This window comes from Mesoplodon mirus, assembly GCF_964341445.2.
Source record: "Mesoplodon mirus genome assembly, contig: HAP1_SCAFFOLD_701, whole genome shotgun sequence".
NCBI classification, from domain to species: domain Eukaryota; kingdom Metazoa; phylum Chordata; class Mammalia; order Artiodactyla; family Ziphiidae; genus Mesoplodon; species Mesoplodon mirus.
The window spans coordinates 256709-272326 of NW_028295332.1; the positions used below are offsets into that span (position 1 = coordinate 256709).

General features: G+C 43.8%; 1 protein-coding gene across 1 annotated transcript in view; it reads right to left on the reverse strand.

Annotated features, from left to right (window-relative positions):
• The window catches only part of LOC309797542 (BCL-6 corepressor-like), a 29237-nt gene extending 19095 nt beyond the window's left edge, over window positions 1-10142 (reverse strand). The window contains 3 exon segments of the mRNA XM_082646040.1: window positions 1422-1550; window positions 2579-2783; window positions 9275-10142. Of these exon segments, the coding sequence (XP_082502166.1) occupies window positions 1422-1424 (3 nt within the window). The 5' untranslated portion in view covers window positions 1425-1550; window positions 2579-2783; window positions 9275-10142.
• Between the last annotated feature and the right edge of the window lie 5476 nt (window positions 10143-15618).

Consider the following 15618-nt stretch of genomic DNA (forward strand, 5'->3'; position numbering starts at 1 on the left):
CACATGTTTCCATAAAGGATCCAAGGTGGCCCATAATGTAAGGACACACAATATTAGCTTTAAAAAAACATGAAAAAAAAAAAAAAAAGGTAAATCATGATCCTGGAAATGGGTTGCATCCTTTTAAGGGGTGAGAATAACAGAATGAGTGAGCCAAAGATTTGGGAAAGGATCTCACATTTCCAAATGTCCAAATCTTAAAATTGCACCAAGTGGGAATGTAGCTGTGGCAGTATTAACCTGAGAGAGCTCTATGATCGTTGTCTTGACTCATCACTTGCTTGCAAGGTTATAAATGACAGGGTAAGTGAAGGAGGGCAAGTAGACAGATAAGAGTCATTTCCTCATTCTCAAAAGAAGGGGCATCACCTAGGGAAGGGGACTCCAAAATCCTACAGGAATCCTCTGGATATACTAAATTTTCTAGGTGGCAAAAAGTATCTCATTTGACCCTAGCAGCCAGATGGAACTTAGAAAAGTAGTGAAAAGCTACTCAACTGAATGCACGTCATATGACTACGAGCACGTCAGTGAAAAGTTCAAGGGAAGATGCTGTAGAAGAGCAGTTCACCTTGTGGTTGAGCGTCCTCAGAACGTGCAATGGGAGGTGCAGCACCTGCTCTGTCTCACAGGGACCCTCCAACCTCTAAACGCATCTTTCCTGGGAAGCTGAATTCAAAGAGTCAATTTAAAAAGAAGATAGGGCTTCCCTGGTGGCGCAGTGGTTGAGAGTCCACCTGCCGATGCAGGGGACACGGGTTCGTGCCCCGGTCCGGGAAGATCCCACATGCCGCGGAGCGGCTGGGCCCGTGAGCCACGGCCGCCGAGCCTGCGTGTCCGGAGCCTGTGCTCCGCAATGGGAGAGGCCACAACAGTGAGAGGCCCGCGTACCACAAAAAATTAATTAATTAATTAATTAATTTAAAAAAGATAAAAGTCTCTCATAGAGAAATTTTATCAGAGCCTAGTATTAACAGCTGTAGAGCCACAAGTTTCCCACGATACAGCCTTAGCAGAGGCTGTTAAGGCAGTGACAGAAAATTTGTACCGAGGGAAATAGCAGAAGAGTTTGCCTACAATTCACGAAAAGGATCCCTGCACTTGGCCTGAAGGAAATCAGCAAAATTTGTAACAGCCTGTGTATTTGTATGCGGGATTGAGAATGAATTTCATTTTTTAATTTCTCTGAATTATCACATAAGATTCAGAAGATGCTCTCTCTGCCTAGAAGCCACCCCACTGGGATAACTATGCCTACGGAGTTCCTTTGCCTATGACTCCGACTTGCTAACAGACTGGCAGCCTGGCCCCAGGGCCTGGTCGCTGCTCCCAGTGCAATGGTGGATATGGTGTCAACGCTTGCAAAATCAAAGCCCCTTACATCCTCTCCATGCCTCGGTCCCACCCCCCACCCCACTCACCATTGATGTTCAGGAAGGGGAAGGTGTCCTGGATGGGAACGTGGTGCTGTGACTGGTCCAGCTCATCTTCCTCATCTTCTTCATCCACATCATTATCTTTCTCATCCCAAGGAGCAGATCCAGTGGATCCTACCCGAGAAACACACACACACACACACAAAGGTCAAAAGTGAGGCGCTCACGTTGCACTGTCATCCCTGCAGCTGACCCACTGTTCAAGCTAGGCACTGCCAACACAGAGGTTCCTTGGGTTCAGTGTGCACCCTCAATGCCAAAGAGTGGGAACCAAGGGTGTTCACCCCACTCCCAGCTTCTCCTACGGAGCCCCAGTGCAAGCTCTCATCCCCTCCCCTATCCAGGAGCTGCAGACCCTGCTCCCTTCTCCTAGGAATCTTTTAATTCCTACTCTAAACCCCTTTCTACACATTCGCATCCCTTCTAAGGACCCAAGGAGCACAGCTTCTCTCCTTTATAAGCTTACTGTGAAGACAGACCCTTCCCTCATGGCAGAGCCTCACTAGATTCACTGGAGGTCAAGTCTAAATTATCTGGCTCTTAGTCGGAACTGGCTAAACATTGAGTAAATATAGGGATCAGGTGGTATTCTCCTAGGAAAAATACCATACAAATTAAATGATCACTTACCCATCATTTATAAAGAGCACTTAATAGCCTTCCTAATGTCATGGCAATTGATTCTTAGAACAGCCTTTGAAATACGCAGGAAAGATGAGAACCCAGATTTTATAGTGGAAGAAGGTGAGGCTCAAAACGTTGAATGACTTGATTCAATGTCCCACAAGTAGTGAAATGGAAAGACCGAGGTTTATAACTCAGACCTTCTAAGTTTTAAGCCCTCCTTCTTCTAAACTACCTGGCCTCTCTTCTCAGTGTTGAGTCCCAAGAGAAGTTATTTTTTATAGAACTCAATACCCCCTCTTCTTTCTAATGCTTTACTGTTCCACTGGGTGGGCAGGAAGACTGTGCTGAGTTTATATCTTTTGTTCTCTGGGTTCTTTCTAGGGACAGCATTTCTTGCTTTATTTACCAGTCTTCAACTTTGTAAGCGAGGCGACTTTCAAGTCGACTATCGCTTTAAGGGTCCAGCCCAGAACCTGGCACACTGTCCACCTTCTCCCCAGCAGCTGGGGCCTCACCTGGGTTAATGATAGAGCCCTGGGGCTGGGGGATGTCACACACTTGATATATCTTCACTGGGTTCATGGGCACCTCCTTGGTGCCGTCGTACATCAGGTTGAATTCCCTGCTCTTGTTGACGCACAGCGGAGCTGGGCCTTCCATTTAGCTGGGTCGGGGTCGTCCACCCCTTCCTGGTACTTCCCCTGTCTCCACAGCCCAGGCCTGAGGCATAGGAAACTGCAGTGAGTGCCTGCTTGTTGCCCAGAAACACTGGAAAGTGTGCCCGCCCTCCCTCGTACAGACACAGATACACACAGCCCTGCCTGACCGCCCCATCACCCCAACTCCAATTTACAGAGACTGCAGCAGAAAACACCACGCTGGGGACCAGGCAAGGCAGGGCCCGAGAGAAATTAAACCAAATGCAAATACAGTATTTTAAAAAGAGGAGCCTCATCTCAAGTGCTTGTGCCAGCATCATCTGTCAACACTACAATGGCCTTAATGAAGGGTTGAAAATAAAGAAAAATCTGGAACAAGTATACACCAAAATACTAATGGTAACTTTTGGATAGCAAGATTTCAGGTAATTTTGTTTTGTTTTGTTTGCCTTATTTGTTTTTCACATGAATTGCTTATATAATAAGAAGAGAAAGGGAGGTGGCGTATGATATGAAGAATTTAGGCTTGCAGTTCCCTCTCCCTTCAGTCTTTAATCTGATGCACAAATAACTGTTGAAACCAAGTACCTTTAGGAGTAGCAGCCCACAGGAGGGCAGGAAGCACGCTCTGGGGGTTCAGCTGGCCTCAGTGCGAGGCTGAGGGCCTCAAGTCCTAATAAACTCACACCACCTGCCTTTCCCTGCTTCCCCAAACTCCCACATTGGGAACATTTTGCTGGGAACACCAGGGGCTGGTGGCCTGGGCCAAAACCAGTGGGGCCCCACCTCTCTGGTTTTCAATTTCCAGGTCTAACAGGCATTTATGTGTCTGTTCACGGGATATCAGCCCTCCCCCACTGTTAACGTATCTCAGATGTCTACACTTTCTTCAGGGCTGTGACGTATGTGCTGGTGCAGAAAAGGGGGAGGTCTTTGGCAGAGGACTCAAGATCAAGAGAACAAGATGGACCGGCCAGACTGCTCCCACTTGATGTTAGGAAGATAAGGTGGCCATGTAGTTAGAATTCTGCAGGGGAACATAGCCTATATAGTCTATGGGTTTGCAGATCCACAACTTTTATTTTTTCAGTAATGCCAACCAACCTCATAAGAGACTGACATATAATCCAGAATGCCAGTCTACTCGTTTTCAATGGGGGATAAAGCTGGTCAGTGACCAGCATGGTTAAGTCCAATAACCTGGACATAACCATGTATGATCTCAACCAGTAACTCCTGTATCTGGTTTCTAATGACAATTCCAAGAACATAAGACCCACTCAACATTTAAATCCAAATTTTCAGATGACTCCAAAGCTAAATGGAAATGATTTGATATTGAACTCTAAATTTGCATTATCTAGACTATCTCTTACCCAGTTGGGTAACCCAGAATCGACAGTAAAAGGCTCCTGCTTTCCCAAAAATCACAGGGCATAAAAATGAAAAGCACTGGAAAGGCAAGACCCCCAGTGAATTTGCAAAGCTGCTTTTGTGTCTTTTTCTTTTTGACCTTGAAGCCAGGAGAAATTCTAAAAATACAAATGTATTAATTTTTAAAACTTGACTTTACTGAATATTGTTCAGATCCCCAAGCCTACAAAAATAATTTTATTTTTTAAAAAATGCTCCCTCTTCAGACTATACTACAAAGCTACAGTAATCAAGACAGTGTGGTACTGGCACAAAAACAGAAAGATAGATCAATGGAACAGGATAGAAAGCCCAGAGATAAACCCACGCACATATGGTCAACTTATCTTTGATAAAGGAGGCAGGAATGTACAGTGGAGAAAGGACAGCCTCTTCAATAAGTGGTGCTGGGAAAACTGGATAGGGACATGTAGAAGTATGAGATTAGATCATTCCCTAACACCATACACAAAAAGAAGCTCAAAATGGATTAAAGACCTAAATGTAAGGCCAGAAACTATCAAACTCTTAGAGGAAAACATAGGCAGAACACTCTATGACATAAATCACAGCAAGATCCTTTTGGACCCACCTCCTAGAGAAATGGAAATAAAAACAAAGATAAACAAATGGGACCTAATGAAACTTCAAAGCTTTTGCACAGCAAAGGAAACCATAAACAAGACCAAAAGGCAACCCTCAGAATGGGAGAAAATATTTGCAAATGAAGCAACTGACAAAGGATTAATCTCCAAAATTTATAAACAGCTCATGCAGCTCAATAGCAAAAAAACAAACAACCCAATCCAAAAATGGGCAGAAGACTTAAATAGGCATTTCTCCACAGAAGATATACAGACTGCCAACAAACACATGAAAGAATGCTCAGCATCATTAATCATTAGAGAAATGCAAATCAAAACTACAATGAGATATCATCTCACACCAATCAGAATGGCCATCATCAAGAAATCTAGAAACAATAAATGCTGGAGAGGGTGTGGAGAAAAGGGAACCCTCTTGCACTGCTGGTGGGAATGTGAATTGGTACAGCCACTATGGAGAACAGTATGGAGGTTCCTTAAAAAACTACAAATAGAACTACCATATGACCCAGCAATCCCACTACTAGGCATATACCCTGAGAAAACCATAATTCAAAAAGAGACATGTACCAAAATGTTCATTGCAGCTCTATTCACAATAGCCCGGAGATGGAAAGAACCTAAGTGTCCATCATCGGATGAATGGATAAAGAAGATGTGGCACATATATACAATAGAATATTACTCAGCCATAAAAAGAAACGAAACTGAGCTATTTGTAATGAGGTGGAGAGACCTAGAGTCTGTCATACGGTGTGAAGTAAGTCAGAAAGAGAAAGACAAATACCGTATGCTAACACATATATATGGAATTTAAAAAAAAAATGTCATGAAGAACCTAGGGGTAAAACGGGAATAAAGACACAGACCTACTTGAGAATGGACTTGAGGATATGGGGAGGGGGAAGGGTAAGCTGTGACAAAGCGAAAGAGAGGCATGGACATATATACACTACCAAATGTAAGGTAGATAGATAGTGGGAAGCAGCCGCAGAGCACAGGGAGATCAGCTCGGTGCTTTGTGACCGCCTGGAGGGGTGGGATGGGGAGGGTGGGAGGGAGGGAGATGCATGAGGGAAGGGATGTGGGAACAGACGTATATGTATAACTGATTCACTTTGTTATAAAGCAGAAGCTAATAAAAAATAAATAAATAAATAAATAAATAAATAAAACACAAAAAATACAAAAATAAAAATGCTCCCTGCCTCAAAGGAGTTTACAATCCCTTAAAGGAGACAGATGATTCAATAGATCAGAAATACAGATACTATGTGAACACCAGTAAAACTGCCTAATCCATAAAGAGTCGGGGGGTAGGTATGGTTGGCCAAGTTTATCAGAATTTATGATTCTAGGGCTGAATCTTGAACATGGGTAGAAGTTAACCAGGTGAGAAGCGTGGGTCACGATACTCTAAGCAGAAGAAGCTTTATGGGCAAAGGCAGAGGCTGAAAAGCACAGTGCTTAGGGGACCTACAAGCAGTTCAGCTTGCGTGGAGGCAGCATGAGATCAAAGTCTGGGCTTGTAAGTAGGAACCATGCCAAGGAGTTTGGACCTGATTCTTAGAATACTGAGAACCACTGAGAGATTTAAGCAGGTTGTGATGGGATCAGATGTAAGTTTTAGAAAGAACCCTCTAGCTGCAGGACTGAAAAGGGTTTGAAGGGAGGCAAGGCATGAAGATAACACATAGTCTCTATATAATCCATATAATAGTGTCACCAGGGTCTGAACTAAGGAGGTGGCGGTAGGGATAGAGGATACAGGTAATGAACGAGCCGTTAAAGACGCTGACGTGAGAAAGCTTGATGAGGAACTGATTCCTTGAAGAAGGTGAGAGAGAAATCAAGGATGATTCCCTGGTTTAGGGTTTGGGAGACTGGGTGGGGGGTGATGCTGACCACTGAGATAGGAGCAGGTTTAGAAAGATGATTTCCCTTTGGAAATGTCGGATTTCAAATGCCTGTGGAAGGCCTAGGGGAGAATGCCCAGCATGCCCAGGGCAGTTTTTTATCCCCACTCACCTCTCACATCACCTGAGGGACTCTCCCTGCCTGCCTCCAGCCTGGAAGAAGGTCCACCAGATTACGGACATCTCTGCCCTGTGGGCAAGGACCAATTTCTTTTCATTTCTGTATCCCTGCTCAGGCTTTAGCACACAGTAGGTCAATGTGTATTTGTTGAATTGCCTCAAATTTACAGAAATACACTTCTTGGGGAATGAATAAGTTGCTTTTACAGATGGAAGACCAGAAAAACAGCTATGAGCAGAAGGCCAAGGAGACACTGCAGAAAGTGCTGGAGGAGAAAATGCGTGCAGGACAGCAACTGCAGAGCAAACAGGTGTGGGGATGCTCCATAATCCTTGGGGCTGGGAACCCTGGGGCAGTCTGGGTGGCAAGGGAGCCAGCTGCACAACCCCCTGGAACCCCCAAGGCACCACCCTCTCCTCTGATCTCCCTCAGCGGTCCCTGGCCCTGGCCGAGCACAAGTGTGAAGAGTGGAAGAGCCAGTACGAGAGCCACCCCCAGCATGCAACTGTCCCCTACCCTGCCAGCCCAGTAATCATGAATGCCGTCTTCCTTCTCTTTTTTACAATGTGGTACATATGGATTTTTTAAAAATGAGATTTAACCAGCTTTTAAACCTTTCTTCTTTCTAACAATATCAGTACTCTCTGACTCTCCAAATGCGCCTTTTCAAGTGGATTTAATTTATGGAAAAATCACCCTTCATACTTTCCCTTTCTTTTTTAAACCTCCCCATGGTAGTGTAATGTAGTAGAAGGAGATTTGGCCTGGGAGTTTGGACACCAGGGTTCTAGCGGCAGTAACCCACAGTTACACACGTTATATTATTAAAGAAAAAAAGTCACTTACAGAAATGTATGAGGCCATTATGCACATACACACAAATATATATTCACTCATATATCCATAAAAAAGTAGTCTGGAAGGTTCTATAAAATGTTAAAGGTGTTCATCCCAGGGTGGAGGAGATATACGTTAACTATATTACCCTCTTAAATTTTTACAGTAAATATATATTACTTTTATAATTTAAAAAGCCAAACTTTTCATTTTTAAAAACCTAAAACATGAAAGAAAACTGGAAAACCAACAAAATTAAAACAATCCCTAAGTCTGAGGCAATGATTTTTGTATCCGAGTACAAGTGATGAATGAAAATACTAAGAATGGTGTGTGACACCTTAAAGTATAGAAAAAAATACAGTAAGGCAAGTAGGCATTAAGATAATAGAATATAAAAAGTTACCCAGATATATTCAGACAATGGACTACTATTCCAGTAATAAAAAGAAATGAATTACTAATATGAGCTACACGGATGAGTCACAACAACATGAGGAGCCAAAGAAGCCACGTGCAACAGGGTACTTATTGTATGCTTCCATTCATATGAATTTCTAGAATAGGAAACACTAATACATAGTGAAAGAAAGCATGTCAGTGGTTGCCTGATGCCAGGCCTGGGAAACTGACTGTAAAAGGACAAGAAGGAACTTTTTGCAGGTATTGGAAGTGTTCTGTATCTTGACTTTGGCGATGACAATATAGATATACACATTTGTCAAAACTTATCAAATTACATGCTTAAAATGGGTACACCTTGTTGAATGTAATTCATACTTCAATAAAGTTGATTTTAAAGTTAAATTAAAAGTCACCTATGGGGACTTCCCTGGTGTCACAGTGGTTACAGAATTCGCCTGCTAATGCAGGGGACGTGGTTTCAAGCCCTAGTCTGGGGAGATCCCACATGCCGCCGAGCAACTAAGCCCGTGCGCCACAACTACAGAGCCTGTGCTCTACAGCCCGTGAGCCACAACTACTGAGCCCGTGTGCCACAACTACCGAAGCCCACGTGCCTAGAGCCCATGCTCCACAACAAGAGAAGCCACCACAGTGAGAAGCCGGCGCACTGCAACAAAGACACAATGCAGCCAAAAATAAATAAATTAATAATAATTTTTAAAAAAATAGTCCCCTAGACGTCTGAGTGAGACAGAGTTCCTTTAAGCTTTCAGTCCCAGCTCTTCTCTGAAGCCTCCCCTCATTCACCCTGGCAGCATGTGACCACTGTGCATCTCTTTAACACCTTATATTTATCGGTTCCATTCAGATTTGATGCTTGAAAAGTTTTGTATATTTTATGTCTATCTTCCATTCAACTTGGTTCCTCTAAGGCAGGAACAATAATCTCTTTCATAAATTGAGACCATTACAAAAACAGAATTATGTTCCCTTTCCTCCCAATCAGGGGAATTTGAAGTAGGATTGATGAAATCCTGGAAATCATAAGCAAAAATGTCATTTCTGCATTTTTATGGCCACAGGGTCCTGTGTTTTCATCAGATTCTTGAAGATATCACAGAGCCCAACAATGTTAAGAACCTCTGCTTTGAATCCATGTGCTTTCACCCAGCTCTGTGGTACAAGGCACCCTGCCCCTGGGGCAATCTGTCTGTGGTCCCTGCAAAGATGATAAACCCACATCAAAGACACTTACTCTTCTGCATGTCAGTGGACTCTACTGCCATCTCTTCCTCCACAATGACGTCACTATCGCCATCTTCAAGATTCATTTCTGTCTCATCTAGAACACTGTCTTCTTCCTCTTCCTCCTCCTCATCTTCCTTGGAGACATCCTTTAATGTGGCAAGTAGTCTGTTGTAACCAGAAACTTGTTCTGGTTCACTCTATGCTTCACTTTCAGAACTTGAAGTATCTATAAACTCTCTGACTAAAAGGAAAATGGGGATTTTAAAAACAAAACTTATACTGTTCTTGTTGCTACCCCACGACTATCATCAGGCCCACAGTGGAACCAAGTTCAGACTTTTCTAAATAAAAACTAGCTTTTCTGCAAATATGCAACCCTATCTATTCAACCAGACCTAGCACCAAATTTGTTTAAAACAGCTAATCTAGCTATGATTCTAGAAGCGCTTCCTCTTCTTTGAACTGCTCATGTTCCACATGGGAAGACAGCAAACTAAACACATGGAGCTTTAGGTTATAAGGCGATCTAACCTATGTGTCAGACATTTGGCACCTTTAAAGGAGCAACAGGAAAACTTACAACAAAAAAGTGTACTTTATTTCTGAGTCTGTGGTAATGAAATAAGACCTTTGATGATTTTGCACTCTATTTTATGTTAAGCAAACATGACATTCCCTCTGAGGATTCACCAAGAGCCCTCTGGTAAGCCTCCTTAACAGGTTCTAACAGGCTAATCTCTCAGGACAGTTTCATACTTTATACGATATTAGTTATCACAATGGCATTTTAACAGACATCTGCACTTAAAACTAAGCAATATTACTAAAATATAGCTTACATCTAAAATCAAAGAGAGTGGAAATGTAGCCAAACTTTAGTACCATATATAATCTTAGAAGTAACAGTCCAGAATCTACTATCATAAAGAAGGTATAAAGCATTACCAGTTGACAAGTCTGTGGTTTTGCTTCCTTTCTGGAAACCCTGAGAAGAAACAGGCAATGTTAAACTTTAACTACTAGTATGTAGCAATTAGGAAAAGTCTAATGATACAACTTTAAATGAACGTGGCAGACTATACCGTTATAAATACATTATATCTATTGTCAAGTAAAAACTCCATATGCATTTGGACAGGTTTTGGAAGGATATGCCAAATAGATAATAAGAGACGAATGAAAAAGTCTAACAAGACCACATGACAAATACTACAGTCACACAGTAACAGGCTCTCATCCAAAAGATGGGAAATTTTGGCAAATAAAAGCCCTCGGGGTTCACCTTTTCTAGCAAATTTCTTAAGTAGACTATCCCTCTAACTGTTGATAAAGCAGCCCAAAGGGGTGGGTTGAGCACTAAGATCATAACTGAGAGTCTGGACACTTAGAGAGGAACCCACAACTACCCAAACATTAGTTTCCTCATGGTCATTGAATAGATAGGTGATGTCGAGGGTCCCAAGCAATTTTTTTTTCATTTTTTTTAACTTATTTAATTTATTTATTTTTGCCTGCTATGGGTCTTCGTTGCTGCGCCCGGGCTTTCTCTAGTTGCGGCGAGAGGTGGCTTCTCTTGTTGCGGAGCAGGGGCTCTAGGCTCGCGGGCATCAGTAGTTGCACCACCCTGGCTCAGTAGTTGTGGCTCGCGGGCTCTGGAGTGCAGGCTCAATAGTTGTGGCGCACGGGCTTACTTGCACCGCGGCATGTGGGATCTTCCCGGACCAGGGCTCGAACCCCTGTCCCCTCCGTTGGCAGGCGGATTCTTAACCACTGCGCCACCAGGGAAGCCCCCAAGCAATTCTTTAAAAACATATAAAACGGGGCTCCCCTGGTGGCGCAGTGGTTGAGAGTCTGCCTGCCAATGCAGGGCACACGGGTTCGAGCCCTGGTCTGGGAGGATCCCACATGCCGCGGAGCAACTGGCCCCGTGAGCCACAATTACTGAGCCTGTGCGTCTGGAGCCTGTGCTCCGCAACAAGAGAGGCCGCGATAGTGAGAGGCCCGCGCACCGCGATGAGGAGTGGCCCCCACTTGCCGCAACTAGAGAAAGCCCTCGCACAGAAACGAAGACCCAACATAGCCATGAATAAATAAATAAAAATTTAAAAAAAAACATATAAAACGAACACAAGCTTATAAAATCTCTGCCCAGTCGCCACACAGGAGGCGTGCCGTCTAGCATCAAACTACAGGCTCAACAAAGGGTAGGAAGACCGGCGAAGAACCCCATCTCAGGCGGGAAGCCGCCAGGATCCCCGGGCGAGCTAGGCCGGCGCCGGGGCAGCGTGGCACGCGGCGGGAGCTGCCCTGTCACTACCCCCGGGGCACCGGCGGACCAAACGCGGGGACACGCGGGCTCCCACCGGGAAAGGACGCCGGCAGGGCCGGTCCCAGCCTTGCCTCTCCATACCTGTCATAGAAGGGATGCTCCTCGCCGAAATCCCTTAGATGCTTCTTCTGCTTTTTAGTTAGGGAGTCGAGCAGCTGGCTCTGGCTCCGGCTCCGGCTCCGGCTCCCGCGTTTGCCCATGGGGAAGACGTCAAGTCAGCCAACCTCCAAGAATCGCGTTTTTCACCTGGAAGTCGTCTCCTCAACCCACTCACGCGGGATTGCCAACGGCGCTTTACGGCGGAAGCAGGGTGCCGTAAAGCAGACCCGCTTTACGCCGCGCTTGTACGACAGGCGTTAGAACTTCCTGTTTCCCATTCCGCCCCCGAGCGAGGCTCTTTGGAAGCACGCGCACGCATGCGCAGCTTTTCTCTGAGCCCCGTAAGGCAGGCAGGCAGGGAGGCTTCGAGCTTCCCCAGGTGGGTAAATGGGTGGGTGTACTTTGTGCGTCTGTTTTGGCTGTGAGAATCAGCCTGCATAAACGTGTAGTAACTGAGATGGTTGAATGCAGTGCCTTTCTATTATGCCATAATACAAATACCAACTAACATTTAAGGCTGCCGGTGCATCTCAACTCATCCTCACAACAGTAAACAAATAGGCCTTGTTAATAAGCCTGATACTGGAGATGAGAAAGCTGATGCTTACAAAAGGTTACACACACACTAGCAAGAGAGGAGATGGAAACCTAATTCTCTCTGATGCGACCACAGGCTTTTCCCACTAGGATCTGCCACATGCGTGTGCTGTGTGAAGAATGAGGACGCAAGGCTGAGATTCCCGCCCTTACCCTACCCCCTCATTTTCTGAAAGTATTGCAAGGGCCCTTGGTAACACATCTGTTCTGGCATTTTTCATGTTATAAAAGCAAAAACACATCCAGAGAGGTAAAGTGACTTTCCTAAATCACCCGGAGAGTCGATGTTAGAGAAAGCAGTCAAACTCAATAAAGTGTCTCAAAACTGAATTGGGGCAAATTGGGATGGAAAACTTTTAAAGGGTAAGTAACTTTTCTATATCTGGGTCGTGGTGGTGGTTACACCTGGTATACAATTACCAAAATTAATCAGACTGTACCTTTGAAATTGGTACATTTTAATGCAAGTAAATAATAATCTCAATAAACAAAGAGGTCAAAACAGCGCAACTGGACTTAATACTCTAGAGACAGGCAGAGTGTGCAGGGATACTTAAAAACCACAGGATAGGGCTTCCCTGGTGGCGCAGTGGTTGAGAGTCCGCCTGCCGATGCAGGGGACGCGGGTTCGTGCCCCGGTCCGGGAAGATCCCACGTGCCGCGAAGCGGCTGGGCCCGTGAGCCATGGCCGCTGAGCCTGCGCGTCCGGAGCCTGTGCTCTGCAACGGGAGAGGCCACAACAGTGAGAGGCCCGCGTACCGAAAACAAACAAACAAAACAAAAACCACAGGATAAACACAGAGACACTTTTTTTCTAATAGTAACTTACAATGTCAATCATAAACCACAGAATTCACCTGAATATTTAAGGTAAAATAGGAGCCATCAAAGATAGTGTTCACTGCCTCTGCTCTTAGAGGAGTGTCTGTGAGAGAATTGGAGCTTTGTCCAATACCATGTCACACCTATAGAAGTCGCACTACAACTCTTAAAATCCTAGTTTTGTCGTTCTGGGGACCATCTACTCCTAATTAGATTCTGGGAGCTTAGGGTGGCGTACGGAGGCAAGGGGAGGGAGTATCAAGAAAATATGCAAACAGCAGGTAGTGCCAGCAGATGGCCCAGCCAAGGAACCCAGAAACAAACAGACATGTGTCTTCTGTCTCATTTCAAGATAAAAAGTACAGTCACTTACGTAAACAAAAGGCTGTTTGCAAATGTCATCATACATTCTAAGGCACCATCCACAGTATAACCTGGCTATGACAATAAAGTCATACAATGTTTTTTCTCCTCCCACCCTATTCCAAGTGCCCCAGCTTCCCTCCCCAGAGGCAACCAGTTTCTTGGTGTTCTTCCAGAGATCTGCTATAAAAAGCTATACTCTTGAGCACTTGATGTGACTCTTTACTCTCTCCTGCTTTCCATGTCATTGTAGTCCTATGGACAGGTCTAGACTGTTCCCAGGTTCAGACACAACTGTGCCCTAGCTCCACCCAAGTGCTCTCATCATTGGCTCACTGAGCCCGCTTCTGAAAATATTTATATTAGCCTTTGACAACATAAAAGGGGATGCTTTGTGAAATTTTAACCTGAGAGTTCGGAATTGAAACATATTTTTCATGTCTCCAGTGAAAGTTCTCTTAGTAAAACTCACACAAAGAAGATGCATGTGCCAACTAGTGAAGGCCCTGGGAAAATTGTAATAAAGGCAAAATTTGTTCTTCCCTTTCTTCTTCTCACGCTCAGCCCTTCCCTTTCCCTCCTGCAGGGTTGTCTTTGCCCTTTGCCCTCAGGGACTCAGTATTTTCAGGGGTAAAAACAATCCAGGAAATAATCTTTTATACTAGTTTGTAAAGAGAGGCTGATGAATTAATGTTACTTGGGTATTTTCAATTCGGGGAGACTCCCTAGGATAACGATCTCAAGGGGTGGGAGGGGGGTGGCTGTCCCTTAAGACAAGATGGTCAGAATATTCAGAAAAGTGTTAGTTTTTCTTTATTAAAAACTTTTTCTTTGGAAAATTTCAAGTATATACAAAAGTAGACAAAACAGTATAATACACTCCCATGTTCCCATCCCTCGGCTTCAATGCAAGGTATGCCCACCCACTACCCCTAACTCCCGCCCCTGTATTATTTTTGAAGCAAATCCCAGACATTGTATATTTTATCTGTAAATATTTATTTCTAAATATCTAAAAGATAAGGGTTCTTTCTTTAACATAGCTACAATGGCACTATTTCACCTCAAAAAAAAGATGATAACAATTATTTAATATCATCATGTAACCAGTCAGTATTCAGATTTCTGATTGTCTCATAAATGTCGTCTTTTTTTTTTTTTTTACACTGTTAGTTGAACATGTTCTGCTGTTCTCTGTGTCTCTCGCGAATACATTGTGGGATTTAGAACTTTGATCAGATTTCATTATAGCTGATATTTTAGACTTCCATCAGGAGGCGTATACCGTCTGGTTGTCTTTCATTTTGTGATGTTACCAGTCATTGGTAATCAATGTCTAAATTCGTGAATTCATTAGAGGTCACATTCTAATTCTATCATGAGGTGATATTCTAATTCTATCATTTCTTCTTCACTTACTTGCTGGACTATTTCTATGAAAGCAAGCTTTTCCTTCCCCTAAATTTTGCTTACCCAGTGGTACTGTTTGTATAGGAAAAGCAGAAGAAATGCTTGATTCTCTCCCTTCATTTACTAATTTTCAACACAAGGAGTCAATTCACTGGATCTTCTCAGGTTGACCAATCAAGTTTTTTTTTTAATTTTTAGTATCATTATGAACTCATGGAATTATACAAATTGATGTGTTTTAATCCCTTGCAAGTATTATGGTGTACATGATTTGAAAGAGCTTATTTGACATATAGTGATGTATTTGAAAAGGCAAACTATGTCCTAATACAAACCACAGGAAGTAAACAGGAGTCTATCTGAGATTCTCAACAGAGCAGGAATGGGAAGGTGGGGAAGGAGCACAATTTGAGGATACAGATCAGATGCTGGGGAAGTTTGAGTTTTGAAATTTATGTGATAATATAAGTGGTAACAAGGGCACATGTGTTCAAGATATGTTGACAGGGAGCCATAAATAATCCAAAGGTATGACTCTCTAATTATGAAAGCTCCGACACCTCAGCTACTGATTTGGGAAGATTCTGGGGAAGGTGTGTGTGCACCCACACATCTGTCTCCTCCTAGATGCCTCAAATCAGACAGTCTCCTCCACCACATGTATGCATACATGTCTGTATACACCCCAAAGCCATCCAGCCTCTTCCTGAGAGTGCTGGCAGAAATCAGTC